The sequence below is a fragment of the Balaenoptera borealis genome, assembly GCF_965194805.1.
Source record: "Balaenoptera borealis genome assembly, chromosome: 2".
NCBI lineage: Eukaryota > Metazoa > Chordata > Mammalia > Artiodactyla > Balaenopteridae > Balaenoptera > Balaenoptera borealis.
In genome coordinates this window covers 37,945,827-37,959,398 of record NC_138867.1, presented here as the reverse complement: position 1 = coordinate 37,959,398, position 13,572 = coordinate 37,945,827, and the positions used below count along the sequence as shown (strand labels likewise).

General features: G+C 40.9%; 1 protein-coding gene across 4 annotated transcripts in view; it reads left to right on the top strand.

Annotated features, from left to right (window-relative positions):
- The window catches only part of CCL28 (C-C motif chemokine ligand 28), a 34,198-nt gene extending 21,344 nt beyond the window's left edge, over window positions 1-12,854 (top strand). The window contains exons 3-4 of one of the 4 annotated variants that reach the window (XR_014241863.1): window positions 4,941-5,463; window positions 11,537-12,854. Coding sequence is in view for 2 of the 4 variants with exons in the window: in XM_082382543.1 (XP_082238669.1) it covers window positions 4,941-5,133 (193 nt within the window). In the remaining 2 variants the exon portion in view is untranslated. Of the gene's footprint in view, window positions 1-4,940; window positions 10,591-11,536 lie in introns of those variants that run through there. The other 3 variants (XR_014241864.1, XM_082382543.1, XM_082382542.1) reach the window with 3 other exon arrangements.
- Window positions 12,855-13,572: the final 718 nt, after the last annotated feature.

Here is a 13,572-nt window from a genome sequence, read left to right as displayed (position 1 = left end):
GCTATCATTTTTCCTCTCTGAATTCATCAGAAGTGTATGTAAGATTCAAACAGAAGCGTGGAGGTGTCCATACCTGTCACAAGTGCTACATGCAATCAAGTTCAAATGCCCTTCTTTGCTTTTGATTCTGGGCTATTGGCTCTTGGTGAACCCTCTCACCCCTTCTACCTCCACCCATGGCTCAGCTATTCAAAACTCTGGACTTATATATGTACTCAACGTCTCCACAGAGACTTTAGAATCGGAAATGCATTGGTACTTAGCAAATCTGGGTTCTGACAATAATGCTGTGAGGAAGGCATAAATCATATCCATGTCACACAGGAGAACGCTGTCACTGAGAAGATGACAGAGCTCACCTGGTGACAGATAGCTAGTGAACGGCAGAAATGGGATGAGAACCCAGGTCTCTTCGTTCAGAACACTATATTCCAAGGTCTCTCAAAACAATGGTGGGACTACCCATAAAATGTTCTCGCAAACTCCAAAGCATTTGGCACCTTCAAATCATAACAAGGGCACATTAGGCATCTCCCAGGAGTGCTGGTTTTAATACCACTTGTGGCTCCAGGTGACACAAATAAGCCCTTTGGGCTACAAATAAGCCCAATGCCTGAGTTCCTGAGTCACTGGTGAACCTCTTTATTAATTGAATGAATTCAACAAATATATATTGATTAGCGATTATGTACCAAGTACCCTTCTATGTGCAAAGATACAGCAGCAACAAAACAGACTCTGCCCTCCTGCAGTCCCCAGGAGACTCTATCCAACTGGGTCCTGCAGACCATTCTCTGAGATTTAAGATACATTTTCCCCCCTTTCAAAGGAATCCATCCACTACTCATCCGTGAGAAACACTTCTCCAAGAAAAGATTCTCAGAAGTTCAGAGGAAGAGTTTGTAAGCTGTCCATGGAGAGACTTTCTTCAGGTCAGGGGGCTGTGAATTCCCTGAAACTTGTGGGTATGAATGTGTGAGCATTTTCTTAGGGAGAAGGTCCATAGAATTTATAAGCTCCTCAAAAGGATCTCATATCCAACAAAGTTTAAATATCACACTTGGGGTTAGATGTACGGAGGAAGACAATTCCTGACCCAAACTTTTAATAAGCACGGGTGTCTGTGGGGGAGAAGGAGAGGACTGGAAATTCTCTCCGTGTCTCCTCAGATCACGCCCCCTCATTGGCGCCCTCAGCTCAGGGGGGTTAGTCGGTGGGAACCAGTGACTCCCATAGCAATCCGGGGAGTACTAACTGACGAGCTCCCTTCTGAGGGGTTGCTTCACGTTCCCAACGGGCTTGAAAAGCTCCCATAGTATATGCCTGGCCAAGATCCCATCAGTTTTTATTTAATCTGAATAAATAGTGCTGGTAATAGTTGGAGAGTGAAAATTCATAGGCAGTTCATGGATAGGCAATGCTCTGGAAAATTGGAAACACCTGGGTATTTGTGTCAGCCCTACCTAGCTGAAGTAAATCTGCCTGAGGCTGCTCTCAGAAATGCTAGATTCTCATCTTTCAATTCCCTCCACCTCACTGGCTTATGTCACCTCAGACTAAAAAAGACTTCAGAACTTGTAAGGGCTCCCGTGGGGCTCCCAGAAAGCCACAGAGAAAGAACCAGAGGAGGTGACTGTGTGTATATGAGTAAGAGATAGATGCTGGGGACTCTCAGGGGACACTATTCTCAGAATTTTCAGAGAAGTTTCTTTGGGTTAAGCAGGTGTGAGATAGAGATCTAAAAGGTATAGGTACAGGGACTTCCCTGGTGGTCCAGTGGGTAAGACTCCACGCTCCCAATGCAGGGGCCCTGGGTTCGATCCCTGATCGGGGAACTAGATTCCCCACGCAGGAGCTAAGAAGCCCGCATGCCGCACTAAAAAGTCCGCATGCCGCAACTAAAGATCCCACATGCCGCAACTAAGACCCAGTGCAGCCAAAATAAATAAATAAATAAAATAATAAATAAATACCAAAAAATAAAAGGTATAGGTACAGAAATATTGCAAGTCCTCACTTCGATAAGGGAAAATATGATCAAAAACATGAGTCTTCATTTTAAAAAGGACTCAATTTTAATTAAAGGGAAACTCTGAAGACAATCACTTGGATCTAAAAATACTTCATCCAAGTACGAGTTTTTAAATTGGCCCCTCTGTGCTGATAAGACAGCTGAAAAATATAGAGTAGTTATGACTTGGTCTCAAATAAGATGAAATTGGACTATGTAGTATTTTGTAATCATAAATTACAGGTCATCTCTGTTGTGTTTTCTGATTCGACATAAATAAATAAATGTTCTCTTGTTTTCAAATTGTTTTACTACAGACCATGTTTTTACTTATCCAAAATGTAGTCCCTTAACCTTGACTGTGTATAAAGACGTTAAGATTTGAGACAAGCGTTTTAGATGTAGAAAATATTGCAAGCGTTGAAAATACAATTCCCAAAAAGCATGTATCAATATTATTAATCACAATTAACTAATATAAATTAACTTACATTGAACTCACTAGATTTATTTCCTTGTCCTTTCAGCCTAGAAATAGGTCCTTTGTTTCACACCCTTTAAACAATCACTGGAATATTTGATGTCTGAGACAGCAGTTTGTTTAAAATTTCTCTACAGTGACTTCATTAAAGAGCTTCTAGCTCTTTCTAAACATAAACACAAGGCAAAGTTGTATATCTTGAGCAGAGCACTGCGTTATTTTGTTTCTGTTCTTGTTTTCATCTTTTGGCCATGCCGTGAAGCATGTGGGATCTTATTTCCCAGACCAGGGATTGAACCCTTGACTCCTGCAGTGGAAGCGCAGAGTCTTAATCACTGGACCGCCAGGGAAGTCCCTGAGTTGCCTTGAATCATATAGACATTATCCGCTGGGAAGAAAATTTAGAGTTATTGAATAAAGATATTTGGGAATCTTTAGTACTTTTTCAAAAGTGGTGTTGAAGGGCTGTTGTGCTTAGAGGAATAGGTAAAGAAATAACGTTTAGGGATCAATTATAGGTATAATCTATGGCAGGGCCACCCCTTTAAATCCGCTGGACTGTCGCTAGCTACTCTCTTATGGGTAAAAAAAAAAAATCAAGGGATCAGCCTAATGGTTTCTTAGAGTCAAACCTCTTCACCTAGAAGTTCACAACCGGGTGGGTCAGTGCCACCAGAATATTGTGGAGTTGGGGGGAGGGGAGGGAGTCTGAAATAGGCTACCTCCTTGCCTGACATTACCTCGTCTCTTTTTATCCTGATGGAGACACATGGGATACAAGTGGAAGTTTAAGCAGTCTTTAAATTTTAGGATTTTAAAACATCAGAGCATCTTGGATTTGGGAGCTGTGTTCTGGCAGCTGATTTTTCCCTTTGTATTACACTAAGAGGTCGAGGCCCCAATGGGTAGGCCTTTGAAAAGTGTCCCACGTGGCAGGTGTTGCCTGTTTTCCTGTGGCTTTCTTCCTCCCTGGATCCTCTGTCTGTATTCCCCCATCCAGGTCTCTCCTGCAGCCCCAGAGCCAGTGCCCCTCCCTGAGGCTCCTCACTCCCCCAGGAACAGTGGCATTGAGTCCTAGTTCTCTCCTGTGTAACCAATGGGCTCATCTGGGTGTCGGTGGAGTGGTTCTTGCTGACACCACCGGGAGAGGAGAGAATTTAGTCCTTTGGAAAGGGTAGGAGCTTTAGCTCTTTCTTGTTTGTTGTTTTTTCCTCCACATTAATGCTATAGCCACGTTTTCTCCTATAATAGCTTAAGGCAAACCAACTGGCCATAGTGAGAAGTAGCTTCTCTTTTGAAGACCTCTCAATCTACTACACTTAGAGAATGTGTTGTCTTCCTATTAAGATGCCTCACTTCTTTCAAATTAACAATCCCACATGCTGGCTTTATTATGCCCAAGTGCATTCAAGCCTTTCCCAACTTTTCCTCCCATTTTAGGAGTCCCCACATTAGCTGATGATTCCTCTTGGGTCATCTGGAGAGATGGCAGCCTACTCTCTATCACGGTTTTTTCCCCCAGAGAAAAGGGTAGGGGGTTTCAATTTATCCAGATACAGAAATATTGTATATGTAGAGCCAGCAGGATCTGCAACATTTAATAAAAAGCTGGATGGCATCTGATGGGGTATTAAAACGTCACAATACTTTTGTAACAAGAAATTGTGAATGGTGCTCTAGGAGTCTCCCACCCCAATATCAACATTTCATATAAAAAAATGAAAACAAAAACAAATTCTGAGACATGGTATAGATCTATATTATATTAAAATGTTAATAAATGTCTAGAACATTTTAGTTGATTGTTTTGTTGAAACAAAACCAGATTGTCCTTATTTTGAACAATTTTCACTTCATATCTACAACTAATTACTGGATTCCTGCTCTGAACAAGGCCTTTTCAAGACACTTCCAGACTATTCCTCCTTCGAGGCTCCACAGAAAAAGGAGAGAGTCTGAGACAAGTACTCAGATAAAAGGTGGAGTAAACTAAGTGCCAGAAGAGAGGTAACAAGCGCCACGGAGATTCAAAGGAAAAAAGAGGGCATTTAGCTGAGAGGATCTAGAGAAACCTTAAGGAGGAGGATGTGTTTAAGATGGGCAGTGAGGAAGGAATTGATTTTGTTGGGTGCTTGGGGTCAGGAAAGAGAATTGTTTTCACACGGTTTCTCTCCTTCCCTCCCCCTCCTCCTCCCCCTCCCCTCCCCCTCCCCTCCCCCTCCCCTCCCCCTCCAATTCCTTCTCCTTCTCCTTTTAGTATTTTCTGCAGGTGTCTGAGGAACCACAGGCAGCACCATAGTAAAGATTCATCCTTGTGGTCCTCAGCTTTAGGATTCAGTCTATGTCCAAAGATAACACTGTCCCAAAGTGGGAACTGCCTATAAGTTCACTAAGTTTTTACTGACTTGTACTTTCTATCAGTGATTTTTTTTCTTCCCTTCTTGGCAGCCTTCACGTCAAGCGCAGAAGAATCTGTGTCAGCCCGCACAATCACGTTATTAAGCAGTGGATGAAAGAACAAGCAGCCAAGAAAGATGCTAAAGGCAACATTTGCCATAAGAAGAAACACCACGGCAGGAGGAACAGTAAAGGAGCACATCAGCGGAGGCATGAAACACATGGCCATAAAACTCCTTATTAGAGAGAGTACAGATGAAGGTACACAGATGAGTCCTGAGTGAACTTGGCCATGGCTGGCTATAAATATATCATGTGAATGTTCCAAGAGGGAACAGGGCAAAGCAAAATATATTTTTTTAAAGGAACAATTATACAGATGCAAATGTAGCCAATAATATAATCAACTGAAAAATGAAATGAAGAGAGAATACTTATCTTCACATAATATTTTAAGCGCAGCATACAAATCGAATTTCTCCAGCTTTTTTATTATGATGTTTTCCAAACCTACAGAGAAGTGGAAAGAATGGTACCGCGAACATCTGTATGCCTTTACCTAGATTAATCCTTGGTAATATTCTGCCACATTTGTTTTGTTCTCTATCTTCTCTCCCTTCTCTCCTTGTACATGTATATATAAAACATTATATACATAAAGATATAATTTTTTTTGCTGAACCATTAACCATTTGAAAATAAGTTAGAAACATCATGACACTTCATTCCTAAACTTTTTTTAGTGTTAAAACTTGGCATCCCTCAAGAATAAAGACATTCTCTATATAATCGCATAATCAGCTTTATACCTAGCAACAAGTTCATCATATATATGATATAATATATATGTTCATATTCCACATTCAAATTTCCCCAACTATCTCCAGAGCATAGATTTTTTTCAACCAATTAATCAAGGTTCACATACTGCAATTGTTATATTTCTTTTTTTTGGAATTTTGGAATTTTATTTTTTTATACAGCAGGTTCTTATTAGTTATCCATTTTATACATATTAGTGTATATATGTCAATCCCAATCTCCCAATTCATCACAGCACCACCACCCCAGCCGCTTTCCCCCCTTGGTGTCCATATGTTTGTTCTCTACATCTGTGTCTCAATTTCTGCCCTGCAAACCGGTTCATCTGTACCATTTTTCTAGGTTCCACATATATGCGTTAATATATGATATTTGTTTTTCTCTTTCTGACTTCACCCTGTATGACAGTCTCTAGATCCACCCACGTCTCTATATATTTCTTTAGTATCTTTTCATCTAAGAAAGTCCCTCTGCTTTTTTTCTTTCTTTCTTCCCATGGCATGAACTTTAAAAAAAAAAGATTGTAGGCCAGAACCTGTTCTACATTCTGGGTTTGTCTGTTTCCTCAGGATCATGTTCAGATTTAACATTTTTTGGTAAGAATGCTTCCTATGTGAATTAGTATATTTCTTATTGCACCATTTAGAGTTCGTGAGCAGTGGAGTTCATTTTCTACATAGGAAACTTTTAGCTGAATATCACCTTAAAACATGTACTAGTTTGTGTATCTGCTGTTGTTTGGACTGACAGATTTGGATGCTGAAAAAAAACGCCTGCTTTGCTCTGGGGGCCATCTGCCTCCCAGAGTCAGTTCTTGGCACTTGTAAGCGGTCCAGAGTTGGGTCCTGTGTGGGATGATTTTAGGGTTTCCTAAACAAGGAGCCTACATTCTTTCATTCCTAACCCACCTTTCCCACGCCCTGTGGGTTGGTCCCCAAGGCTCTGCTGCTCTTTTGGCCTCCTTGCTCAGAGGCTTCGGGATGTAGAGTAAGAGGTAGTTTTCATAAACAGCCACCAGATGGCAGGAGCACAGGGTCCACTCAGCCAGGCGTCAGGCGTCTGAGTCGCTGCCGGCGCTCTCTGGCACCGGTGTTGCCAGCATGACTTCGAGGTGTTCATGAAGCACACGGAGGTGCTGAACCTAATGTAGGTTAAAATATCACCAAATGACCGTTTGTCTAATACTCCTCATTGACACTAATTTAGCATGTGATTTATTTATTCTTACCATCAATCCTGCGAGTTTTGTATTGCTGTTTCTACTTTATGGATGAGGAAACCAGAAGCTCATGGGGTAAAATGACTTGCCCAAGGGCACACAGTAAGTGGCAGAGACAGCCTTGTACCCAGGTCTCCAGACGCCTCCTGTTCTCCCATCAGCCCCAGCAGTCGAGCCTAGAAGGTGTGGACATGGAAGTGGGGCAGAAGAGGAGGAATTCAGGTAAAGATCTGGGCATCAGGTGCTCCACAAAGGGCCAGGGATACCTGCTGACAGTTTTGCTTGGGTCTAGAATTAAGACATGTTGCTACTGGCCTTGGTGCTAATACTGGCAAAAAACATCTTCATAGATTAGAACAGGCCCCAACATGATTTTATTGAGTTTTGCACTCTTAGGCAGTGAAGGAAATTGCACACTATTTATGGCCTTTGTTCTGCAAAATCTCCCTCACCAGCTGCTTCTTTTCAACTTAAAGACAGATTTTGTCAGAAAATGAGGCATGCTTCCACTCAACTCCATCATGCTTTTTAATATGATAATATGATAAAGCAGGTAATCCTGAGGAAAACAATTCCTAAATGTCTTAGTCTGTTCCAGCTGCAATAACAAAATCTAATACCGCAGATTGGGTGACTTATAAACAAACCTTTGTTTCTCACAGTTCTGGAGGCTGGGAAGTCCAGGATCACAGTGTTGGCAGATTCGGTGTCTGGTGAGGGCTCTCTTCTGGGTTGGAGACTGCTGACTTCTCTCTGGGTCCTCACAAGGTGGAAAGGACTAGGGAGCTCTCTGGAACCTCTGTCACAGGGCACTAGTCCCATTCATGAGGGTTCTATGTTCATGACAAAAGCACCTTCCAAAGACCCCCGTCTACTGATACCATCAACTTTGGGGGTTAATATATCAACATATGAATTTTAGGGGGACACAAACATTCAGACCATAGCGCTAAATATTCCCTTTTGATATTGTAGTCCTATCATCCAATGTCATCAAATTGCAGGTTCTAAAAGCTGAAGAAAGTGACATTAAATTAAAAATAATTAATAAAATAAGATAATAATATGGGAGTAACTTAAAGCCAATCACAAGTTTTAAAATTAATTAATCATAACAGACAACATTAATGAAAAATTAAAATAAAAACATTGGTCTCTAATCCTCTCAACCAACAACTTGAATTATTTTCAATTTTGTCTCCCTTCCAGTCCAGATCCAGAATTCTGCACAATTTTTTGTAGCTATAAGGACAGTAAGTTTTATGCGATATTTTAAAATTTTGATTTTACTGCAATGCAAATAAATGAAGCTTTGTATAAGGACCACATGCCTGGGAGAACAGCTTCTTAAAGAAATTCCATTTTACAGGCCATCACATGTGCTTATTAAAACATTACTGTGTCACCAATACTGCACTATGAATATATCACCCACGTTAACCCTCTAAGTTTTTTTTTAGATTACATTTTTATTAAAATAATGCAAGTGTGTAGTAAAAAATAAAAGAAAAAGAAAAAGTGCAGCAGAATTTAGCATGAAAAACAACATCCTCTCACTCTGTCCTCCCTCTTCCCAGACCTGCTTCTTTGAGGCACCCTCTTAAGTTTTTTAAAAGTTTTCGTTCTTCTGGAGGTGTAGGGGAGGAAAAAGTTTTTCTCCACCTTCTTATTGTCGCTGGCTGGGTCTGCAAACTAAACTGACAAAGACAGATTAACAAGAGAAAACATACACATTTATTTAATATACATTTTATGTGACATGGGAGACTTCAAAGGGAAATGAAGACCCAAAGAAACAGACCTGAGTACTTTTATGCCGAGTTTGATGGTGAGTGGATAGTCATAGAGGAATGTGATAGGTCAAAGAATATGAAGGCAGTGTAGTCAACTGGGAGAAACTTAGCAAGACCTGTTTGTTAGGATTCCTTTCTATGTCCCTTTGTCCTCAGAAATAAGACTGCTCCTCTCCTCCATGTATAGGGAGAACACCTGTCACCTGAGGGTTTTATGACCTGTTTCAGGGAGGAAGGGTGGGGGCAGGTCAGAGTGACCTTCCTGCTTCTGCTGTTTTCTCAAACTCCTTCAGCTTAAAATATTCAATATTCAAGGTGCCGTATTTTGGGGTAGTGTGTACAGAAGCCCATCAGTGGTTACCTCCATAATTTCAAGTGAAATGCTTAAAATATTATTTATTTTTTTATCAATTTTAGGCAATCTCTGTTGTCTCCTCATTACTTCCTATTTCCCTTCCCTTCTCCCTCCTCATCTTGATAGTTTTATCACTACTGTTTTTCCTTATCTTTATAACATAATATACCCACCTTCCATTCATTAGTCTGTTAATCCTAGAATTTCAATCTCCTCTTCATGTAAGATGTAGATAATACCCCATTCTCCTTTTCTTTTCCTCCTATCCTTCCATCTTGCATCTTGTGTCATATCAGCTATATTTTTACATTTATGTAACTATAATTCTGTACTATAATAATAATCATCTTTCATGCTTTAAGCCAGGGCCTCTCAACTCTAGCACTACTGACATCTTGGGCTGGGTAATTCTTTACTGTGGGGACTCTCCTATATGTTATAGGTGGATTAGCAGTATCTCTGCCCCCTACCTACTACGTGACATTCAAAAATGTCTCTAGATATTGCCAAATATCTCCTAGGAGAGAGGAGTAAAATTACTCCCAACCCTAGTTGGGAATCACTAGTCTAGAATCTAAGGTAGGTTCTAAAATTGAAAACTATATTGCTGGAAATTTTCTAAAATGATCCCCAAACTTCCCTGCCCTGACACAAACCTTCTCCCAAATACTAATCTAGGTATTGCAGCAAAAGTTTTTAAGGTCACAAATCAGTTGACCTTAAGATAGGGAGGGACTTCCCTGGGGGTCCAGTGGTTAAGACTCCATGCTCCCAGTGCAGAGAGCCCGGGTTCGATCCCTGGTCAGGGAACTAGATCCCATGTGCTGTAACTAAGACCCAGCGCAGCCAAATAAATAAATATTAAAAACAAAAAAAAGATAGGGAGATTATCTGGGTGGGAATGACTTAATCACAGGAGCCATGTAAGTCTGGGTCTAGAGGTCAAAAGGGTAGTCAGAGAGTTTCAAAACATGAGAAGAATTCAACATGCCATACCTGGCTTTGAAAACAGAAGGGCCAAGTCCCAAGGAATGTGGATGGCCTGTAGCTGCTGAGAGAGGCCCCAGGCTGACAGATAGCAAAGAAACAGGCACCTCAGTCCCACAACTACAAGGAACCTCATTCAGCCAGGAACAAGAATCAGCCTGCAGCAGATTCTCCTGCGGAGCCTCCAGAGGGAATGTAGTCCAGCCAATATCTTGATTTCAGCCTTCTGAAACCCTAAGCAGAGAACCCAGTCACACCACGTCTGGACTTCTGGTGTACAGACAGTGAGCTAATAAATGGGTGTGGGTTTAAGTGGTTAAATTCATGGTACTTTGTTATGCAGCAATAGGAAATTAACGCAACCAATAAATGGAGCTTTTATTTACCATCCTGACTATGTAAGTATTGTTCGCTGCCGGGCCAAGTAGTGTGCTAGAGTTTAATATCCTTCTCTAACAATGAACTGTGTATAATTCACTATTCAGGCAACTTGAGCCTAATGAAACATGACTACTTTCTACATTATTTGCGTGTTTTAGATATTTTACTTCCTTCTCAGGAGTAGCCAGGTCTCCCTGTGAACTCTGGATTTTTGTATTATCCATGAACAAATGGAAATCTGACGTGTTTCACAATTTATATAACCAATTTGATGCTCTTTTGACAATTGTAGCAATTTTCTTCTTATTATTTTATTTTTATAAAATCATGCTTTCCCTGTGGTAAATATAAGAGAACTCCAAGTTCATCCCATCCTACCCCCAATGCTGTGATTATGCTCTTCCTTATAATTCACTGACAGATAATTTGATCAACTGGTATATTGTAGTCTCTCCATCTTGTTGCCATTCTACCACTGCAGAAACTACTGAAAAAGTAAACATCTCCTTCTTTCATTCAGGGTTTAGCACATAGTAGGCTATGTATATTTACTGAGAAAACATTTGTAGGCAACTGACCTCTTGCTTGGCCAATTCCAATGAAAATAAGACACCACAGAAGAGTCCTGCATTCCTGTAATGAACAGCCTCTACTGAAGAGTGAGAGGGATACTAAGGGTTAAATTCTGCAAGTTCCTGGCCTGGGAGAGTACACCAACTAAACCCAGTATGACTGGGTTCCATTGTTTTCAAGCTTTTCTTAATCTCAGAAGTTTTACGTTTTTTACCTCTTCCCTACATCTCTGACTCCAGCCTGTTCATAACACGGACTTTATCTTCATTACTGATTATCTTTCTCCCAGGGCACAATCATCTGTATCAGGGAATTACAGAACTTTCTTTGCAGAGGAGGTAGGGCAGAAGAAACAGCTTCTGGCAGATTGACTTTGCTAAACCCAGATCACAGTGAAGGCAAATTGTACAATCTGCGAGAAAACCTAGGTTTAGGAAGAAGTGGGGTGATAGGGGTCTTGGGGATTATAAAAGGGTGAAGAAAAGAGGTGACTCCCTATTTGATTCTCAACTTTCAGAGTTACCCTGGACCCACCAAAATGGCTAAAATTAAAAAGATGGAGAGGGCTTCCCTGGTAGCACAGTGATTAAGAATCCGCCTGACAATGCAGGAGACACGGGTTCGAGCCCTGCTCCAGGAAGATCCCACATGCCGTGGAGCAACTAAGCCCGTGCGCAATGACTACTGAGCCTGTGCTCTAGAGCCCGCGAGCCACAACTACTGAACCTGTGTGCCACAACTACTGAGGCCCACACGCCTAGAGCCTGTGCTCTGCAACAAGAGAAGCCACCACAATGAGAAGCCTGCGCACCGCAACCAAGAGTAGCCCCCGCTCTCCGCAACTAGGGAAAGCCCACACGCAGCAACAAAGACCCAATGCAGCCGGAAAAAAAAAAAAAGGAGAAGATACCAAATGTTGGTGAGGATATGGGGTAATTGGGACCCTTATGTGTGCCGGTGGGGATGTAAACTAATAAAAATCACTTTGGAAAACTGTTCAGTAGTATCTACTAAAGCCAGATACCTACCTTATGACCCAGAAATTCCACACTTAAGCAATATCTGGTTAAGTAAATATGTTCACCAAAACACATGCATAAGAATGTTCATAGCACTCCCAAAATTACAACTACCTAAGTGCCCATCAGCAGTAGAATGGATAGATTTTAAATGTTACACTCATTACTGGAGAGGGTATGGAGAAAATGGAACCCTCCTACACTGTTTGTGAGAATGTAAATTGGTGCAGCCACTATGGAAAACAGTATGGACTTTTCTTTAAAAAACTGAAAATAGAGTTACCATATGATCTAGCAATCCCACTCCTGGGCATATATCCAGACAAAACTCTAACTCGAAAAGACACATGCACCCCAATGTTCACTGCAGCACTATTTACAATAGCCAAGACACGGAAGCAACCTAAATGTCCATCAACAGATGAATGGATAAAGAAGATGTGAGTGGAATGGAATACTACTCAGCCATAAAAAAGCATGAAATAATGCCATTTGCAGCAATATGGATGGACCTAGAAATTATCATACTAAGTGAAGTAAGTCAGAAAGAGAAAGACAAATACCATATGATATCACTTATATGTGGGAACTAAAAAATGATACAAATGAACTTATTTACAAAAGAGAAACAGACTCATAGACACAGAAAACAAACTTATGATGACCAAAGGGGAAGTGCTGGGGAGGGATAAATTAGGAGTTTGGGATTAGCAGATATGAACTACTGTATATAAAACAGATAAACAACAAGGTCCTACTGTATATAGCACAGGGAACTATATTCAATATCTTGTAATAAACTATAATGGAAAATTATCTGAAAAAGGTCTGAGTCACTTTGTTGTACACCAGAAACTAACACAACATTGTAAATCAACTATACTTCAGTAAAAAAAAAAAAAGTTACATTCATAAAATGAAACAGCATCCATCAATGAGAAATGACAATCTATAACTCATGCATCAACATGGATGTATCTCACACGTATATTGATCAGACACAAAGGAGCCAGTATTATTTATCTATTGATATGTAACAAATTAATCCAAAACTTAATGCTTAAAGTGGTTTAGCTGCATGATTCTGGCTCAGGGTCTCTCATGAGGTTGCAGTCAAAAAGTTGGCAGGGGTTGCAGGCATCTGACGGCTTGACTGGGGCAGGAGGACCCTCTTCTAAGGTGACCTGCTCACTTGGCTGTTGGTTCCTTGCTTATCTGAGTGTTGGTAGAATGCTTTGTGATCCTCCTCTTGCTGGCACTCTCTCTTGTGTTCTTGGCTTACTTGCTCTATTATTTTCCTAGAGCTGCCTTAACAAAGTACCACAAACTGGGTGGCTTAAACAATAGAAATTTATTGTTTCACAGCTCTGGAGTCTAGAAATCAAGGTGTAGGAAGGGTTGGTTCCTTCGGAAGGCTGTGAGGAAGAATCTGTTCCATGCCTTTCCCCCAGTGGTTTGCTGGCAATTGGCATTCCTTGGCTTGTCTAAACAGGAGACTGATCCCTTCATCTTTGCAGGGTGTTCCTTCTGTGTG